At 41.7% G+C, this 22,018-nt stretch overlaps 1 protein-coding gene across 1 annotated transcript in view; it reads left to right on the top strand.

The window, feature by feature from the left end:
• LOC124616459 (trissin receptor-like) overlaps positions 1-22,018 on the top strand; it is an 87,269-nt gene that overhangs the window by 31,368 nt on the left and 33,883 nt on the right. Inside the window, exon 3 of the mRNA XM_047144768.1 lies at positions 16,044-16,203. Coding sequence (XP_047000724.1) covers positions 16,044-16,203 — 160 coding nt within the window. The remainder of the gene's footprint in view (positions 1-16,043; positions 16,204-22,018) is intronic.

Genomic DNA, 22,018 nt, shown 5'->3' with positions numbered 1-22,018 from the left:
GTCACATAGCTCCACGCCATTGCGAAGTTCCATACTGTATCCCTAACCTGCTGCACGCTCCACACTCACTTTGTTTTACGCAATGCGTAAGTCAGGTCTATCTGTTTACATGGTGAGGAAGTCTAGAAGGCTAAGGATGATGTAAATGTGAGGATAATACGATATATTTGTCACTGGTAATGGAAATGCTACAATTTACATTATTTACACGCGTGCGCAAGACCTCAAAGTAGTGATAACCTTTTTATTTTTTAGTTTTTTTTTACTTATTTATTTTGTTTTTTTGAGTGGTGTACAAATATTACGCGTGTTACAAAACTTTTTTATGATTTATGTCAAAGTGGAAGTCAAGAAGATAATTTGCGTAATGAATTGTCTTTATAACCGTTAGTATTAGGATTATTAATTCAAAATCTTAAATCACAGACTCTCTAAATACAAAACTGACGGTGTAGTTCCTCTGGCAAGGGGAACAGTAGATTTCCTTTCCTGCCCTTTGGTAATCCGAGATCGTGCTCCATTCCTAATAACCTCTGCTCAACGAGACGCTGAACTCTAATCTCCCTCTCCTTAAATACTACGTACAGATGTTCAAATGTGTGTGAGTCCTTAAGGGACCAAATTGCAGAGGTCATCGTCCCTAGGCTTACACACTACTTTAACTTAAACTAACCTACATCAAGAACAACAAATATACCCATGCCCGAGGGAGGACTCGAACCTCCGGAGGGAGGGGCCGTGCTACGAACAGACATAACGTTGCGTACGTGATTTTATAAGAAATCATCAACGTAAATCCCAAATTTGGATATACCAATTGGTCCCGGCTGAGGTTCGAGTCCTCCGTCGGGCATGGGTGTGTGTGTGTGTTTGTCCTTAGGATAATTTAGGTTAACTACTGTGTAAGCTTAGGGACTGATGACCTTAGCAGTTAAGTCCCATAAGATTTCACACACATATGAACATTTGATAGACCAATTATTTTAGAAGTTATTGTATACTTTGTGTTTCGTTACGTTGACAAACTAGACTGTCCAGTCACATTAACGTGATCACCAGTCAAAAGCCTGCGTATACAGCAGCGAGACGTGTAGGGAGAAAGAGAGGAGTTTCTGGAAGGTTGCGACAGGGACGCGGAGCATGCTGACTCCAGTGCTGTGGCCAGCTGCGCTATGGTTCTCGGTAGAGCGTCCTTGGCCCGAACAGCCCGATCGAAGTGGTCGCACCAGTTCTCAGCTGGGCTTAAATCTGGGAGTTTGGAGGCCAGGGAAGTACAAGGAACTCATTCTGGTGCACGAACACTGCGAGATGTGTGACACGTTGCATTGTCCTGCTGGTAGATGCCATCGTGCCGAAGAGAAACAAACTGCATGTAGGGGTCGACATGGTACCAAGGACAGATTCATGCTTGTGTAGATCCATTAACCCCTCTAGAACGACAAGATCAGTCAGGGAATGCCACAAAAACATTCCCCAAACGATGACGCTCCCTCCTTCGCTCTAGACCTTTCCGAAGATTGTTGCAGGATGTTTTCTTTCAAGCGCTTCATGTCGTCAACGGCCATCTGTACGAAGGAACATAAAACGTGATTAATCTGAAAAGGTCACCTGTTGCCACTTAGGAGACATCCAGTTGGGGTACCGACGTGTAAATACCAACCTTTGTCGCCGATAAATAGCAGTCATCTTTGCTGCATGAACCAGAGACCTCCTGTGGTGGCCCAAATACAGCAATTTTCACTGAACTGTCATTGAGGAGAAACATTTGGTGGCCCCTTGGTTCATCCGGGCAGTCAGTTGCTGGAGAGTTTTACGTGTATTCGTCCGTACACATCTCCGCAGCCGTCATTCACCTGTGCCCTCTATGGCCCGTAGTGCACCACATTAACTCGCCGCCAGATTTGGATAGTGCCGATTCGCTATTCATGGTATACTTTAACCGCGGCGACACACGAATAGTTTACAAACCTCTTCGTTTCGGATATGCTTCCATCCTCGGTCCGAAAGCCCATGATCATGCTCTTATGGACGTCAGACGAATTGCTCCGTTTTCGTATAACTACAACGATTGCACCGTGTTCCGCGTAAACCCGAGTCACTTTACGTATACCCTTCACTGATACTGCTGCCACGTGCCTTCTGTGAGTGGTTACTGCAAATTGACACAAAAAATCGGCTTAAGTCAGAACAGTGTGACTGGACCTTGCAGTACGTTCTAAATTAAATGCGATATATTATTGTAATTGAGATGTTATATTACAGTTCGGTACATCAAATTCTTGTTAACATATCATGAAATTGTATCATACAGTACGCTGAGAAGGTAGACGTCTCCGCCATAGCGTAGAATACTCTTATTTTCATCAATCCCGCCACATTCATAGGGTTCCGGGAAAATCGTTAGCATCACTTTTTTGACCAAGAGTGGTACGTTCAGCGGAGACTCACTGAGCACATGGTGCGCTCTTCAAGCATATTTGTCAGACGAAAATAAATATCCGATTTGGACATTTTCCTTTTTCTTTTAGAAAAATAGTTCGCAAGAAGCGGCTCAACTGCTCCATAAAGGGCGTCCACAGGAAACGTTTATCGCAAACTGGCAAGCAAGAACGGTGTTGCTAAAATGCCGGCGCTCGCTGTCGTCCGAACAACAATAAAGTTGTTAAAGGTTTGCTCCTTTAACACATTTAAATATTTGTCTGGAGATAAGCATTAACTTAGTGAAGATTTCTTGAAAAGAACGTGGCCATCATACAAAGTAGCTCGTAAAGGTTATCAGTGCAAATCGGAAATGTAAACTTCACGAAATTAAAATGAGAGGCGTTCAATGTGTACATTTTTATCTGAAAGCAAGTTAGTTTTATTCAGGATTCTAGTACACCATATTATTCCCCACTATTTACGCCACAGACCCTGTTTTTAACATAATCTCTGTTCAATGTGACGGACTTGCTGAGAGGGTCTGTTTGCCCGCATGATACTACTCTACTGGGTGACGTCGGAGACCAAGTACTGACTCGTAAAATATCTTCCCGTCATCCACGTACTGCTTCCCGCAAAGTGTCAAACAGATGGAAGTCGGAAGATGTGAAATTCAGGCTGTAGGGTAGATGAAGAAGTTTTGAATACCGCCTGGAAGGCGGCGCGTGGGTCTTCTCCTGAAAACTGAAGGGTAGGCCGAATGTAGGAAGCTAGGAGGAGCAGGCGAGGTAGTACTCTCGGCACTGCAGTGTGAACTAAAACCACCTTTACTTAACTTTGCGTACAGATGAGCACGTAGACGCGGAGCCGTACATCAAGTTACTAAATTACAAGTAGTGGTTCGCCCACTGTGAAACAGAAACAATGTTGCTAGGTCGTCTCCGCGGAATCAAATGGGCTGAATCCGGAGTGATGCTCGTAGAGGTCTACAGCGCTGGCCAGAGGGCGCTGTCGTCGGCGTCTGTCGTAGTGCCAGCTTAAGAACTTGCACCTACGCCGTGGAATCGTAGCTATCGATACCACAGGACGAACAGTTCAGTGAAGTTTTGTGAGCTCCTCTCGGGTGCGCAGACTCATGTGAGGCCTTGCGTTGTCATGGAGAAGGAGAATTTCATTTACAGTTTTGTGGCTGCGAACGTACTGAAGTCATTTCTTCAGTGTGAGGCCTGCCGGTACGCGGGAGGTGGGACAAGTTTGCCCGACCTTGTTGCGATGGTGACACAGGCCTCACCTAACGACTCACCTTGTTTTTGTTCATTGCCATGTCTCCGTACACATTCTGCAAAAGCCTACTAATATCTGTGGTGCTCTGGTTGTCCATCGAGGGAACACATCGCCATTACCAACGCCATTTTAAAGGCTACGTATGGCGTCACCACCTATCGGAACTTCATTAAACTAAAGGAGATGACACGGGTATATTTCACAATATCCCAAAACAAGTACCACATATTTTCATCCTAAATTGACCGAGAAAAAATGTTACATTACTTATTGAAGCCCCTAGTAAAATAGTTGTGATCTAAAGAGATAAATTAACGCTGAGCAGCGGGCCGTGGTGGCCAAGTGGTTCTAGGCGATACAGTCTGGAACCACGCGACCGCTACGGTCGCAGGTTAGAATCCTTGCTCGGGCATGGATGTGTGTGATGTCCTTAGGTTAGCTAGGTTTAAGTATTTCTAAGTTCTAGGGGACTGATGACCTCTGAGTTTAACTCCCATAGTGCTCAAAGCCATTTCAACCATTTGAACAACGAGCAATATGACTGTTGCAACCCATTTAGTGTTCAGCGACACACGTTGATCAGCCAAAACATTATGCCCACAGCACACCGCGAGATTTAATGTCGCCTGGTGGCGTTGTCGGCACATGACGCGGCAGGGAAAGTGTATGAGCGCAGCAGGTCAAACTGGGAATCATTTCAACGGTGGTATGAGGGGCAAATGTGGAAATCCACTGACATGAACTATGCTGACACATAGCAGAATTTTATGTCCGATGCCTGCGAACGAACATATAGGAAACAGACAAGATGATCAGTTATTGACGCGGTACTATCGTGAGCGTCTGTGGAAAGTGACTGTACGCTGGTGAAAGCCAGAACAGTGGACAAGTGTTGGACTTCCACGCCTCATTACAGATCGTGGACTTTGGAGGCTTGTACGCTCTGCAAAGCTGGATAGGCGAGGATCTCTGGCAGCTCTAACTATGGAGCAGTGTGATGATACAAGCACAAGCGTTTCGTAGAACACTATTCGACGCACACTGTTGTACATGGGTCTCTATAGCAGACGACACCTTTCTATGGTGGCCCAACAACATCGTCAGTTTCGGCCACAGTGAGCTTGGTTGGATCGTGGATCAGTGTAGACATGTTGCTGCTTGGATAGATCACATATCCTTTCACATGAAGTCGATGATCGTGGCAGTATACGGCATAATCCAGACGAACAGCTGCTCGAGATACGAACAGCGCCATGGACGCTTGCCGGTGGGGGCCGTATTATGCTATGAAGGGGGCGTTCACATGGTGTTCCACGGGACCTGTGGAAGAAGTCGAAGGTACCATCACTGCTGTGGTCTACATGAAGATTACTGTGGAACATTTGTATCCCTTCTTCCTTGATGTCTTCCCCGATGGTGATGGCATTTTCCAGCAGGATAACTCTCTTTGTCAAAAAGCTATAATAGTTTGGGTAGCATGATCATGAACTCACGTTGATATAGGCCACGAAATTTTCTGAGATGTTGTCGTGCATCAGCTCTGCACCTACAAGCAAACATCCGTAATTAATGGGAAACAGACATCATGTGCCACATACCTGTGGAAAATGGAACTGTGCAGATCAGATGGATTCCATGGCACTCGTAATAGCTGCTGTATTGTTTTCTAAAAATGGATCGACACGTTTTTAAATGGTTGGTCATAATACGAGGGTTGGAGCTTTAATAGTGGCAACTGTGTATTTACAGCTCGTACAAAATAGATACGTGTTTCAAAGTTTTACTGACCTTCGAAGTAGTCACCATCACTGTGTATAATCCGTTGCCAACGATGTGAAAGTCGTAGGGTACTCTTAGCAGTGCCAGAAGTGTTGACAGTTCGAGAGGCGCGGTCTGTTGCCCAACGAATTTGTAGCAGTTCTGAAGCGAATACCGTTAAGTGTTTCCTTCAGTTTAGAAATCGAGTTGAACTCACGAGACCTTAAATCAGGGGAGTGCAATAGGTGGTATAGCACTTAGCAGCCCCATCAGTCATTGTCCTGCAAAATGATGGTCAGGTCCTGCAGAAAGTGTCATCACTTCTGTCTCTAAGCTGGTCGTAGGTTGTGTTCCAAAAACGAACAGCATAGAGACAGAAGTGATGACCCGTTCAACAGGACCTGACCATCATTTTGCAGGACAATGCTCAAGACGTACAGTGGCAATTATTACTGATATGTCTGACTGCTGGGGCTGCTAAGTGCTATACAACCTACTGTAATCCAATGACGTATGCCCTCATGTGTTGAACTCGCTTCAGAACTGCTACAAATTCGTCGGGAAGTAGACCGCGCCGTTCGAAGTCTCAACACAACTGACACTGTTAAGAGTATCCTACGGCCTCCACCTCTCTGGCAACGGGCGATATACATTGCTGGTGACTACTTTGAAGGTCAGTGAAACTTTGAAACAGGTATCTATTTTGTACGAGATGTAAATAAATACTTGCCACTATTAAAGTTACAACCCTCGTATTTTCGTGTTCTTCCATTTGAGGTTCGAACGTAGTGTAGTTGTGAACCAGTCTGATTCAGCTAACTGAGACGATAATTCATTCCTTGATTGCCAGAATTTCGGACAGAGTTTCTGCCACTGGTTAAGGTACATGAAGTGGGATCATTTCAGACTGCATTGTGCGCTATGTAAAACTGATTTTTCGGGCGGATGAGAACAGATGTCAGACTTTGCCGTTCATGAGATTATTTCGGATGGCGTAGTTACGGTGAACTTTGGTACCGTATTCTGTTCTAGTTTTATTGTGTGTTACACGGTGAGACACATACCGAATGGCGAATGAAACCAGTATCAGAACAATTAGGGGGGTGGGGGGTCTTAATACTTGCTTATATAAGTGAATAGCTACTCAGGTGAGAAACATGCTGCTGGTTAAAAACAGTTAGGAACTATGCAGACTTAGAGTGTATAACGTTTGTCACTCGATTTTATGAAATTGTTTACAGAGTAAACCACCATTATTTGTGAATTTTTCATCTACGTCTACATCTACATGATTACTCTGCAATTCACATTTAAGTGCTTGGCAGAGGGTTCATCGAACCATAGTCATACTATCTCCCTACCGTCCACTCCCGAACAGCGGGCGGGAAAAACGAACACCTAAACCTTTCTGTTCGAGCTCTGATTTCTCTTATTTTATTTTGATGATCATTCCTACCTATGTAGGTTGGGCTCAACAAAATATTTTCGCATTCGGAAGAGAAAGTTGGTGACGGAAATTTGGTAAATAGATCTCGCCGCGACGAAAAATGTCTTTGCTTTAATGACTTCCATCCCAACTCGCGTGTCATATCTGCCACACTCTCTCCCCTATTACGCGATAATACAAAACGAGCTGCCCTATTTTGCACCCTTGCGATGTCCTCGGTCAATCCCACCTGGTTCTATTCGAAGTAATACTTGATCTGCACAGTTTCATTGTTCCAAAATTTTCAGCGCAACATAACGGCATTACTTAGTTTTTCGGTAGTTACTGTATCGAAGCTGCTAGATGAGGTACTACTGCTTCGAAATTAGTCGTATGATGGCAGTATTCGCTAACTTCGGAATGAGGTAATTAGAGCTTTTATGAAGTGAATACTGACACATAAAGTGATGGAATTCTTAGGAACCTGAAATTTTTTTGTTAGAGAGGAAACCGTAACATAACCACTACTGACCGAAGTACTCTGTAACTGTAAAATTTATTAGTGACTATGTATAGAGATTTCTTACTCTCAGTAGTTACTACCTATGCTTTACCAATCTTTTCCTTTTTAACCTTACGGAACATTTTTGTGCCAAAGCATGGTGAGAGCTTTACAGACAAATGGAAACATATCGTATCTAAGCCATAAAGGAGAAATAATGGGTATGGTCATCCAATTCCCAAGCCATATTTGGAGGATAAATAAAGGAAGAAGAGATTCACTCAGAAATTTTCATGGAAAATGCTCGGAAATATGCTGTGTACTATGAAACCTATCCTAAACTATGAAATGCTGAAAAATAATACTAGATAACAATCTACTGAAGGTTCTAATCTGTTAATCAGTTAGAGTATTCCACAAGATAGCCGTTTTTCGCTTTCAGTACTGCTGCTACGAAAGATTTCCAGTACATAGTATCCTGTCGATTTGAGAATCTTCTGTTTTCCCCTTCTGATGAAGTACCGGTGCTGTTAGAGTCCTTTCACAAAGTATAAGTAGTTGCTAGCGGTGTCATTTCGTTAAGGGACCAGATGGCCCCATAAACAAAGTTCCTGGCAGTTAAAAACTATAAAACTTGGATCGACGGTGTGTAGTTAACGTTTTCATAGCACGAACTTCTTTGACCTGGATGCCAGCTAGTGTAAGTATCCTGGTGAGAATAACTGAGTACTGAGATAATTTGGTCTGTATTACATCCCTCTTCGCTGATCACATTTTAAAGTGGACCCTGCCACCATTACCCTGAATAACGTAGAGCATAGAACACGAGCATAACTTTGTACATATAAATAATGCAGTGGAGGATCATGAGTAAGAAATCTCGTAGAAATTCAAATTTTAGAAGTTTTTAAAACATCACTGTGTTGTTATATATTACGCAAAGCAAACAAATATTTACTCCTGGCGAACAGAATGGATGTCCTCTAAACTAAATGTTCTTCCTGAGTAATGATAACTGTAACAGTTTAAAGGTTTTGCTTCTGATGAATTTTATGTATATCGACTAACTGATTTAGATCAAAATAAGATATTTCTCTGAGTAACAAAGGAAATTTATTCCTCATTTGACTCCAGGTTCAAAATGAGCTTCACAAATGTTGCTGTCTAGTTCATGTCAAGTGCTTTTATTGAAGTAAAAATAAAAAAATAAAAAGATCTGTTTGAAAGTAGACTTAAAATGTGTTTCTCAGTTGAATTCAAACCAAGCTCCACCTTGGGTCCTGTAACGAGCTTGCATTCCCTTTGTTGTCCATATGGCAGTGGAGAACTTGCCACTGAACTTTGTCTCGCTATTAAACGACAGCTCTACTGAGGTCATCCCGTGATGACTTCCTCCAAGTGTCTGCTAGTCCCATGCTCGCTCAGTTGCAAGTAGACGGCACAAACTGTCTCATTTAATTGATTTCATGGACTTCCTGTAATCGAAGTTACGGATGTCCTGTGCTCGTGTGTTATCGTTTGAAAAGACAAACTCATAGCAGAAATGTTGACTGTAGAGCTTCCAATCCATCTCTCATTTTAATTTGACGAAAATTACGGTTTACGAAATTATCAAATTTGACCTCCATGATTTAATTGTGTTATATTTTTCATAGTCTTGAGAATAAATAAGAGGGAAGGGTTAGATCGTCGATAATTTTACGGTGACGTTCCAAAACACTATTTTTTACTTATCTTTTGCTCTTCTTTCATTGCTACTAGTTTTCGTTATTGACACGGTTTTTTAGTGCAATGATCCTGCTTGCAAAATCGATTCCAAGGCTTATTAATTATCTAAATGTCACATGCTATTTCTTTAAATTTTCTACAATTTATTTAATTATCTCAGCTAATCACTTCCAAACGACATAAAGTCCTTAATACAACTAACAAAACGAACCTGCTCGACATAAAAATAAAATTGCCGCAAAATCATAATACTGACAAAAACAGTTTATTGCTACTGTGCATTTTTTTTGTTTTTGAACTGTTTTAGTACTGAAAGATGTTAATAATAATATTAATAATAGGAAATGCAGTTTTAATAACTAAAATTCTCATTAACTATTTACATTTAAAAAAATCTCTACAATACTTGCGAATCAGCACCGCTTGTGTTCAGACGCAATCTACATATTTTCTTAACATTCATACATATATGTACTTGGTTTGAATGTCGTGGAAGTTATAATATAGAAGTAAGAAAAATGCAAGTCAAGTGCTGTAGGACTGTGTTACTTATTAAACTAGTGTTAGACATACATAATGGTACCTTTGTATATTCCATATTTGTCTTAAAACAGAACTGAAGGTGGCAGTCTGCCAAAATGCGTCATCCTCTTGCAGAAATAAAGTGTCATCTGCTTTGACAGTATTTGAATTACTGAATCATCTACTCCATTCTTGTACTGAGTTGAGGACGTGCCTTCAGAAAAAAAAACCGAATATGCTCCCATCTGTACGAGAATTTTGACGAAAGACACAATTTATAATGCAGTGAGACCACATTTGATAATGTACTTATGAGTATCGAGTGCTGACTTTCGTCAACGGAAAGAAATGGAGGCATAAATGAATATTCGGATGAAATTTGAAATTACCGTTCCTTAAAGGAAGTTTATAATTGGACTCAGAGAACCTATAACTGATCTTCCTTTCATGTAGATTACGTGCTATAAGGCTGCGTGACTTTTTTCCACATAAAACCTGCAATATAAAGATGTACAGCAACCCCGTTGAAAATAATCTGTTAAGCAGCAACTAATCTCGATCTCTCCGCCGCACCTTCTAAGCCGGTGAGCATACAAAGAGTAGAAAAAGTACTTGCTGTCTGCAATTTGCAAAAGATACTGCAACTTGGAGTTTGGAAAAAGCTTTTGCTGATTGGAGTTTTGCTTCCAATTCGATATCTTTTTGCTGAAGGCAGAATTCTGAATAAAGTTGTACCGGCAACTGAGTGCACGTTGCAAAACAAATACAAATCACGTAATCAGTCCTATATTTGAACATTAATTTCATGAGTGACAAGGGGATGAAAATAAATCGTAGAAGCTGTAGTTAGATTCTTGATTATTGACCCTCAAGCCATAACCATTCATGCAAGAAACGTTATAGCAGCGTGGACGTCCTCCACGTGGCATACAAGACCATCACATAGGAAAGAACTGAACAAAGTAAAATTGTAGATAAATCAGAAAATCTTGAAATCATTTATACGCCTTAAGCATGGATGAACTAATGAAAAACCGATAGTGTGTCACGTGCATCCATTAATACGTACCTTTCTGAACAAAGGATATTAGGTTTTAACACAAGGGAAGGAATATCAAGGGTCCAGAAAATACCGCCAACACCTATTACTGCGGGCTGCAAAATACATCCACGACCTCACCACTTTTCTTTTAGTAGGATGCATTAGAATGGCCTCAAAGCAAAGTGCCACACCAGTAGTCCGCAGCAAAACGTTTAAGCCGCAGTCGCGAACACTATCAGAAAAAAAGCAGTACACGCGCTTAACAGGGCTCACAATAATACCTACCGGACCATGCAGCCTTGTGAGTGGCTTGTACCTACTGACTCCTAGTTGCTGGCTAGAAGATAGGACTTTACACGCCTAGCCAAAGATTGTAATATCTTAGGTAATCAACATGATTATGATTCAGAACGTCAAGAAGAATGAACAATTTAGAAACATGATGAGCAATTTTTAATTTTTACTCCGTTTGAAGCGAGCTGTATAATAAATCACTGACAACTCTCGAAGCTCTAGGACTTAAGATAAGCTCGACTCCCATGCCTAATCAGGCTGTGGTGGTAAGCATAAGGTATTTTCGCCTTCGTAGTACTTTTAGCTATTCTACATCTCTTCGTCTCAAACAGAAACTACGTCTGGGTAAATTGTAAAATATCATGAGTACTGTACACCTGTTTTGAGCAGTGACGTTCAGGAAATTACTTTCGATTCCGATACATAAGCTGTATGTAATTTATTGTTCTGTCCGGGCTATCAATTTATCTTTCAAGGTAAGAATCTAATTAGCAGAAAAAGAAATTCTCAGCACATCACTTAACACTGAATCCTCGGTGCACTCAAAATCTAAAAGACACTCTTGAAGTACACATTCACTCAGATTTATTGAGATATTCGACAAAATAAAGCATGACGAAACTATTTTATGGGGCGAGCAAATCGTACGAGACTAGTGAAATAACCTCATACTCCAAGACGAATACAATAATTCCAACACCAAATCAGGCAGCTGTTGATAGATGTGAATGATATCAAACCAACAGTTAAAAACCATGGCTACAAAAGATGGACACGAACTATTTATAGAAGAATGAAGAAACTGTTAGAAAATGACATCAGCGGTGGTCATTTGTGGGTACAGGAGAAATGCACGAACACTTGAGGCAGTACTGACATTTCATCATACATTGAAAAAATGAGAACCAAAGTTTACAACACTTGTACATATAATATGCTCTTTGAAGACCTGACGATGCCAGGGATAAATTCAGAAAAGAAAATATTATTTCCAAATTGAACAGAAACCACACAGAAGTTGTAAAAGACGAATGGCATGAAATGGAAGTAGTAGTTGAGAAGGATCTGAACAGCAAGGTAAATTTTAATTCACAGAAAAGAAAAAAAGCATAAGTTTCGCTGGAAATTTTATAACTGTCAGCAACGACGAACGGCTTGGAAGATCAGGGAACGTAATGTCTAAGGTCTTGACGAACTATTGATTATCAGAGGGATATGAATAAAACTAATGTAATCGACAGTAATAGGTCTACTCAGGCGAATCCAAGCGGATGACATAAGGAAATGAGACATTAGAACTATTAAATGAGGTTTTACACTGAAGAGCCACAGAAGCTGTTACACCTGCCTAATATGTAGGGCCCCGCGAACATACAGAAGTGCCGTAACACGACGTGGCATGGCCTCAATCAATATCTCAAGTCGTGATGGAGGGAACTGACACCGTGAATCCTGCAGAGCTGGCCATACATCCGTAATACTACGAGGGGGTGGGGATACCGTCTGAACAGCACGTTGAATGGCATCCCAGATATGATTAATAATGTTCATGTCTGGGGTGTTTGGTGACCAGTGGAAGTGTTTAAACTCAGAAGATTGTTTCTGTAGCAACACTGTAGCAATTCTGAACGTGTGACGTGTCGCCTTGTCGTGCTGGAATTGCCCAAGACAGTTGGTATGCACATTGGATATGGATGGAAGCAGGTGATCAGACAAGATGCTTATGTACCTGTCAGCAGTCAGAGCCGTATCTAGATGTATCAGGGGTCCCATATGAATTCAACTGCACACGCCCCACGCCATTACAGAGCCTCCACCAGCTTGAACAGTCCCCTCATGACACGCAGGGTCCGTGGATTCATGAAGTCTCCATATTAGTATACGTCGATCAGCTCGATCCAATTTTAAACGAGACTCGTGCGACTAGGCAATATGTCTCCGGTCATCAACAGTCCAATGTCGGTGTTGACGGGCCCATGCGAGGAGTAAAGCTTTGTGTCGTGCAGTCAGGAAGCGTACACGAGTGGACCTTCGGCTCTGAAAGCCATGTGGAAGATGTTTCGTTGAGAGATTCGCACGCTGACACTTTCTGATGGTTCACCGTTGAAATCTGCCGCAATTTGCAGAAGAGTTGATCTTCTCTCTCGCTGAACGATTCTCTTCAGTCGTCGTTGGTCCCGTACTTGCAGGATCTTTTTCCGGCCTCAGCTGTGTCGGGGATTTGATGTTTTACCGTATTCCTGATATTCACTGTACACACGTGAAATGATCGTACGGGAAAAGTCCACTTCATCGCTACTAATGGATATGCTGAGTCCCACCACGTTAAAACTCACTTATATATTGATATCCTGCCATTGTAGCAACAGTAACCGATCTGACAACTGCGCAAGACATATATTGCCATGTGTAGACGTTGTCGACATCGTGCCCTATTCTGCCTGTTTATATGTTTCTGTATTTCAGTATGCATGCCTATACCAGTTTCCTTGGGGCTTTGGTTGGAAAAGTAACTGACAACGAAAAAGGTAGAGATGGTATAACAACCAGTCCGCTAATAGTAAAAGGCGTTCCTGACAAACATAAGCCGGCCGGGGTGGCCGAACTGTTCTAGGCGCTACAGGCTGCGACCGCGCGACCGCTACTGTCGCAGGTTCGAATCCTGCCTATGCCATGGATGTGTGTGATGTCCTTAGGTCAGTTAGGTTTAGGTAGTTCTAAGTTGTGGGGGACTGATGAGCTCAGAAGTTAAGTCCCATAGTGCACAGAGCCATTTGAACCATTTGACAAGCATAAATTTGTTAACATTGAATTTCAGTTTCAGCTTTATGCAATATTTTATGGAGTGTAGTCTTATGTGAAATCGAAATATGAACTATAAACAGCGTCTGAAATGCTGTAAAGCCTGGAATTCTGACGGTTATTTGGTTGCATTGTACAACAAATGAAGTATCCAATGGCACTGAGGAGCTGTGAAATCTGTGTCACAATTTGACTGAAGCAAGGTGTTGCTTCATAGGACACATTTGAAGATGGTGGGTAGTATATGTGTGTGTATGTATGAGAGGGAAGGGGGAATTGTGGAGGGATTCTATGGAATTACTATAGTAATTGTACAAGTAGATGGACATTGTGGTAGTTATGCTGAAAACCAGGTGTTTGCATAGGACAGACTTGCGCACAGAGCCTCATAGGCTAATATTTTTAGGACCGGAGACCCCCATCACCACGACACCAACAACAGCAACATCACTGAATCTGTTTAAGGTTTAACTATTATATTCCCGAATGACCTGCAAACCACCAATGATCTCAAGTAAAATTAATCAATTTGAAAGTTGGTAGCAGCTACACACTGAACATTGTACCGCACTGTATAAAATTGCCCAAGTTATATAATCTAATTGCATTTATATGTAACAGAAACTGGATTTTGGTATAAGTTTAAACGAAACATATTCACGCAACTGAAGTGCAATTTGGGTGCTATGCAGTAGGTAAATTTTTACTTCAACAGGTGCAATAGATGAGAGAGAAAGAAGGGTACAGATTATCTCATATGTAGCAACTACCTACTGATATAAACAGATAAAGTCTCTGCAGCACATGCTTATATCCAGAATACTTAGCAACGCAACGCGCAGCAGCAGAAGGTGGAAGAGAAGTACGGCCCAGACAGGAGTCGTGGTAGGTCTAAATGGCATAACCCGTACGTCGACGACGATTACAGCTGTACACGCTACTGGACAGAATCTTAATGCCGTTGACTGATGTGATTGGCAGTTTATGGGTAATTAACATTTAAAAACCGACATCAAGAAGCCAATTTAAGGGGAGGTGTACTATCTTTGGCCCGAAAAAAGCATGTTCTTTGAGAATTTTTTCTCGGGATTTGTTATAGATATCAATGTCAAATTAGGTCAAAATGTTTATTGATATTTCCTCTGCAAACTGGAATTTTTTCGACTGGAAACGTCGAAGAGCAAAGGCGGAAGTGCCGTCGGAACGAAACCAAAATATCAATGTAGACCTCCACGAGCGGTATTTCACAGGTCAGCCGGCTCGTCTGAAATCAAAATTGAGTTCAGGTTAGCGAAGTATACAAAAATTTTTAGGAGTTGTACCTCGCTTAAGTTATTTGGACCATAGAAAACAAAATGGCGCCCATTTGAAAAAAATTGGGTTTTTTTTCATCGTTTTTTCTACTTCGTCGGCCAAGTAAAAATATTTATATCGGAATAAAAGTGGTACAACTCCTAGACAATTTAGTTAGTTTCGCGAAAACAAAGAATCATGTTAATCGATTCAGCAGATTTGAAGTTACTATACCGCGCGATACAAAAAAGTCAGTTAGAGAAAAACGCGTTTGAAGTTTTGACTACATATAAATTCAATATTATGCAACTTACGTTCAATCTGCTATTCCGGGTTCATCAGCTAGTCCTACCTCTTCCTCACAGAGGGAGTTTGCTGGATCTGGGCCATCCTGCGCTGCTACAGAGCCGCTCGTACGGCCGGTGACAAGCGGTTTTCGGCCGCTTGAATCCAGTGGACGTCCGAATGCTTGCCGAACTGCGTCGAATAGAGTCACAGGCTGGCGTCCATCGTTGTCGTGGTCTTCAGAATTGCGGAATACCCTTCTCTGAAGCTCCTCACTGCCAGGGAAGTCGCAATCACGACAGTCTTCGCACCAGAATGCAAATGGTTGGGGGATAACTTCCACACACACGCGCTCAAATCTTTAGTTGAATTTTGTGTGTTTCCCCCTAGGCACCGATACGATAAAGCGTCCTCCGAAAGAAAAAACTGGTGCGAGAAAAAGGTCGATTTCAGGCAGGTGCATTTTTTTGATCAACCGCGAATAACAAACATTTCCGTTCCATATTCGGAAAAACCGTTTCAGGGGTGGATTCAAACACTTTTATGGATCCAAAAATTCAATTTAAAAAAACAGATTTTTTGAACCAAAAGATAGTAAACCTCCCCTTAAGGAGTATGCTTCAGGTAGTGTAATTTCTTCCCATTTTTTGGTGTACCCTGCAAGCAACTGTGTGGATCTGTTGCAGCTGGCTGCTCGGTGAGGCTATGTGCAAGATGACGGTATTCGTCCACACTCTGAGCTACACGGCGTCCATTCTCATCCTGGTGGTGATCTGCACCGAGCGCTACGTCGCCATCATACACCCCATCGCCTGCCGGCGCATCCTCACGCCGGCCAGACTCATGGTAAATTTCAGCTTTATTTCTTTTCTATAGTAGCACGTACATCGTCGGGAAGGCTACGTGGGTTAAACTATATGTGCACTCCTGGCCAGGAAAACTGCAAAGTAACAAAAGTTAAATTGGCATAACGTGCAGTATATTTATTTATTTATTTATTGTTCCGTGGGACCACATTTAGGAGAAGTCTCCATGGTCATGAAACGAGTCAACACATGAAATTATAACACGATTGTAGAAACAGATAAAATGAAATATAAGAAACATATTCAGGCGACAAGTCGTTAGTTTAAATAAAGAAAATCAAGAATGTAACACTGGAATTTGCTTAATTTTTTAGCTCTTTCAGGAGCTCCTCGACAGAATAGAAGGAGTGAGCCATGAGAAAACTCTTCAGTTTAGACTTAAAAGTGTTTGGGCTACTGCTAAGATTTTTGAGTTCTTGTGGTAGCATATTGAAAATGGATGCAGCAGAATACTGCACTCCTTTCTGCACAAGAGTCAAGGAAGTGCATTCCACATGCAGATTTGATTTCTGCCTAGTATTAACTGAGTGAAAGCTGCTAACTCTTGGGAATAAGCTAATATTGCTAACATCAAACGACATTAAAGAAAATACATACTGTGAGGGCAATGTCAAAATTCCCAGACTATTGAATAGGGGTCGACAAGAGGTTTTCGAACTTACACCATACATAGCTCGAACAGCCCGTTTTTGAGCCAAAAATACCCTTTTTGAATCAGAAGAATTACCCCAAAAAATAATACCATATGACATAAGCGTATGAAAATATGCGAAGTATACTACTTTTCGTGTTGAAATGTCACTCATTTCAGATACTGTTCTAATGGTAAATAAAGCGGCATTTAGTTTCTGAACAAGATCCTGAACATGGGCTTTCCACAACAGCTTACTATCTATCCGTACGCCTAGGAACTTGAACTGTTCCGTCTCGCTTATAACATGCCCATTCTGTCTGATTAAAATGTCAGTTCTCGTTGAATTGTGGGTTAGAAACTGTAAAAACTGAGTCTTACTGTGATTTAGCATCAAATTATTTTCCACAAGCCACGAACTTATATCATGAACTACATTATTTGATAATGTTTCAATATTACACACAAGATCCTTCACTACCAAGGTGGTGTCATCAGCAAACAGAAATATTTTTGAATCACCTCTAATACTAGAAGGCATATCATTTACATAAATAAGAAACAGCAGTGGCCCCAGCACCGACCCTTGGGGAACGCCCCATTTAACAGTGCCCCATTGGGACTGAACATCATTACCACTCTCAATATTGCGGAGGATTACCTTCTGCTTTCTGTTCTTAAAGTAGGAGGCGAACCAATTGTAAGCTACTCCCCTTACTCCTTAATGTTCCAACTTCTGCAGTAATATTTTGTGGTCAACAGTCAAAAGCCTTCGTTAAATCAAAGAAAACACCTAACGTTCGCAACCTTTTATTTAATCCGTCCAAAACCTCACAGAGAAAAGAGACTATAGCATTTTCAGTTGTTAAGCCATTTCTAAAACCAAACTGTACATTTGACAGCAAATTATGTGAATTTAAATGCTGCAGTAACCTTGTATATACAACCCTCTCGATAACTTTAGCAAACACCGATGGCATAGAAATAGGTCTATATTGTCAACATTATCCCTGTCTCCCTTTTTATAAAGTGGCTTCACTACCGAGTACTTTAATCGGTCAGGAAACCGACCACTCCTAAAGGAAAAGTTACAGATATGGCTAAGTACTGAGCTAACATACGTGGAACAATACTTCAGTATTCTGCTAGATACCCCGTCATATCCATGAGAGTTCTTGGTCTTTAGTGATTTAATTATTAACTCAATCTCCCTCTTGTCAGTATCATGGAGGAGCATTTCAGGTAACAGTCTCGGAACACTTTTTTCTAAGAGCGCTATATGATTCCCTGTTGGGACTAGGTTTCTATTTAGTTCACCTGCTATATTCAGAAAGTGATTATTAAGTACTGTACATATATGCGACTTATCAGTAACACAGACATCCCCACTACGCACTGATTCTATATTCTCGACCTGTCTCTGCAGACCAGCCACTTCCTTTACGACTGACCATATGGTTTTAATTTTATCCTGAGACTTAGCTATTCTATCTGCATACCACATACTTTTTGCCTTCCTAATAACTTTTTTGAGCACCTTACAATACTGTTTGTAATGGGCTGCTGTATTCAGATTTTGACTGTTTCTAACGTTTTGATATAATTGCCACTTTGTTCTACAAGATATTCTTATCCCTTTAGTCAGCCGCCCAGGCTGCCTGTTTGTGCAAGTACCCTGTTTTGAACGTTCTAACGGAAAACAACTTTCAAAGAGCACGAGAAAAGTCTTGAGGAAAGCATTATATTTATCGTCTACTGTATCAGCACTATAAACATCTTGCCACTCTTGTTCCTTGATAAGGTTTACAAAAGTCTGTACAGCAACTGGATCAGCTTTCCTAAAAAGTTGGTAACTATATTTAACATGTGTTGCAGCACAAAAATCTTTTAGACTTAAAATTTGTGCATCATGATCTGAAAGGCCATTCACCTTTTTGCTAACAGAATGCCCTTCTAATAATGACGAATGAACAAAAATATTGTCTATGGTTGTTCTACTGTTCCCTTGCACTCTCGTTGGAAAGAATACGGTTTGCATAAGATTATATGAATTAAGGAGGTCTACCAGCATCCTTTTCCTTGCACAATCACTTATACAATTAATACTGAAGTCACCACATATAACTAACTTTTTGTATTTCCTATAAAGTGAAGCAAGAACCTCCTCTAGCTTTAGCAAAAATGTTGTGAAATCGGAGTCTGGGGATCTATAAATAACAACAGTAAGAAGTTTAGCTCCACTAAATATAAATCTAGATATCTAGATATAAAAATTATTGCCATTTCAGCGCAATCGCCAAAGTAGTTAGGTGCAACACACCAACTTTTCTGAGTTTCTTCGCCAGAAAATGGCGTTCCATTGTTGTTTTTGATTGTGTTTGCATTATGACTTGCATAAGAAGGGTAAACATACGAGGGGCTGTCAAATGAAAATCGAACACCCGCCACAACGCGACCATGGAATAGTTCGATTCAAAGTAATCACCATGTACGTTAAGATATTTATCACAGTGGAGGACGAGAGGGTCAACTCTCGTTTCGTAGAACGAGTTCGGCCGCTGACGGGTCCACAAACGCACCGACTCTACAATATCTTTATCCTACTGAATCTGGCGTGCACACAAGGCCTTCTTCAACTCGTCAAAGATGTGAAAGTCACACTGAAAGATCTGAGTTGTAAGGAGGATGTTACAGTGTTTCCCAACAAATTTGCTGAAGAGTACTACACGGGCGGTCGAAGTTGACAATCGGCGCTGTGGCTAATGGGAGCGACCGTAAAAGCATTTCCGATTCACAGTCGCTCCCATCAGCCATCGCGCCGAGTGTCAACTTTGTTTGCGCGAATAATAGCTTTCGTCTGAATGGCTGAAGGGGGATGGGGCAGAAGGATGATTTCATCGGGAAGCATTCCTATGAGTTTTGACTTGATGGCTCGTTGTAATTTGCGCAAAGTGTCTTCATAGCGATGCACAGTGCTTGTGGATCCGCGATCGAGAAACTTGAAGAGCAGAGCGTACCTGCAGTCGAAGGTTATCATGACATTTGGTGCCACCATTTCAAACCCGAGGACAAACGGCAAAGCCAACACTGGAAACATCCCACATCTCCCAACTAAAGAAATCCATAACAATATATGTTTGACATTGTTTCAGTTTGGGGGCGATCTGAAAATTATGTTGTTCTTGAAGAATCAAATTAACCAAGATCGTTAGTAATTCTTTTTACTACTGTGACCGTTTCCGGCAGATCTGCACTGTCGTTGTTGAATCTTGTAACATTATTAGTTGTACGTGCTTGTTACAATATGTGACTTCACTTTGGCGTAAGAAACATGAGCAACTAATAATATAAAAGATCCGATGATAACAGTGTAGATCTGTCGAAAACAGATAGCAATTAAAAGAATTGCTAGCGATCTTAGCTAAGTTGATTATTCAATAATAATATAAATCCAAAGGCGTTGACACAAGTTCCGGTAAGGTAGTGATTCATTCTTCTTCGGTGACAGGGGCCCTCTGCTCGGCGAGCTTCTCGAGAGTGGAACATCAGTGAATGTGCAGAGCTAACAAGACGCTCTGCGGACACTGCAACCCGCCATCGAGACAAAAGAAGCAGGATGCTATTGGACGGAGTCATCTTGTTGCACGATAGCGCCCACCAGTGCACTGCCGATCAGATAGTGGCTACACATGAATGATTTTCGTTGGGAAATATTCAGAATTCTCGGTACAGTCCGGATTTTTCACGGTGTGATTTTCACATCTATGCCGAGCTGAAGAAAGACATGCCAGGACGTCGGTTTCAATCAGACGAAGAAACGAAAGAGTGGGTGTGATTGTGAATCCATCAGCAGCCAACCTTGATCTACGAAACATGAACTGATTGTCTCGTTTCCCATTGGGTTAAATGTGAATCGTTTGAATGGAAAAGTTCCACATCTTATGTTGTGGCGGGTGGAGATATTGCTGCACTTGTTAGTCAGGATCTCACTATTGCCTTGCGAATATGGAGTAGATGGGTTCAGGTGGCCCATACACTGTGCCACATAGAACATCAACAGTCCTATAAGACTAACACTCTGCCATGCACAACCATACAGCCACGTCACGTACCTTGAGTCAAGAGGTGGGCATTTTTGCCAAAAGATAAGTCTAATTAGACAATTCCCGTTTCTGGGTACAGCATCACGATTGATGCATCATTTTGTCCATAATTCGAGGAGGAAGAAATTTACCAGATTCCATCCTTCATCATCGGAACAAGACATAGTCGCATGGTGTGTCATTATTTATACAACATAATCACATATGGTTCGCATTTCTGCTAATCTGGACGGCAGCTGTAACATTTATAATGTATGAAGGCCGATAGTTGTGCCCTCTTTTCTAGATGTTTCGACAAGATAACAAAACAGCAAGCAGTCCGTGCTGTCCCAACCTGACCTGATACAGAGCGTCTTTGAGTGTCGTCCTGGCCAGCACCTAAACCATACCTCTCACCCACAGAAACCATCCGTTATTTGGTTGCTGCAGAGACTGATGCACCGCTACTGGCCAACCACTACGACTGGTGTGCTCTCGTATAGAACTGAATAACATATTTACATGTGCCATAAAAGTTCAGTTCGAAACAGTGCGCAGCCCGCTTAGAGTCACTGTTTCACAAAGAAGTGGCATATCTTTGTACTAAAAGTAGCACCTTAGATACCCAACAGATTTACTAATTCACTCTGTAAGATAAAAACGGACGCATCATGAAGGAATTGCCCCACTGGGACGGAAATCGGTAGATGTGGCGTACATACACAGACCAACAAATGATTACAATTTCATAAAAAATGGATTATTTATTCAAGGGAAGAACCTCAGAAACTGATCAAGTTAATAACGTGTTGGCCTACCCCTGGCCCTTATGAAAGCAGTTACTGGCCTTGGCTTTGACTGAAAGAGTTGTTCTAACAACCCTAGCCGGCCGGAGTGGCCGTGCGGTTAAAGGCGCTGCAGTCTGGAACCGCAAGACCGCTACGGTCGCAGGTTCGAATCCTGCCTCGGGCATGGATGTTTGTGATGTCCTTAGGTTAGTTAGGTTTAACTAGTTCTAAGTTCTAGGGGACTAATGACCTCAGCAGTTGAGTCCCATAGTGCTCAGACCCATTTTTTAACAA

The sequence above is a fragment of the Schistocerca americana genome, chromosome 5 (assembly GCF_021461395.2).
Source record: "Schistocerca americana isolate TAMUIC-IGC-003095 chromosome 5, iqSchAmer2.1, whole genome shotgun sequence".
Classification (NCBI taxonomy): domain Eukaryota; kingdom Metazoa; phylum Arthropoda; class Insecta; order Orthoptera; family Acrididae; genus Schistocerca; species Schistocerca americana.
The sequence above is the reverse complement of the archived record's forward strand: the minus strand, read 5'-3'. Positions and strand labels throughout refer to the sequence as shown.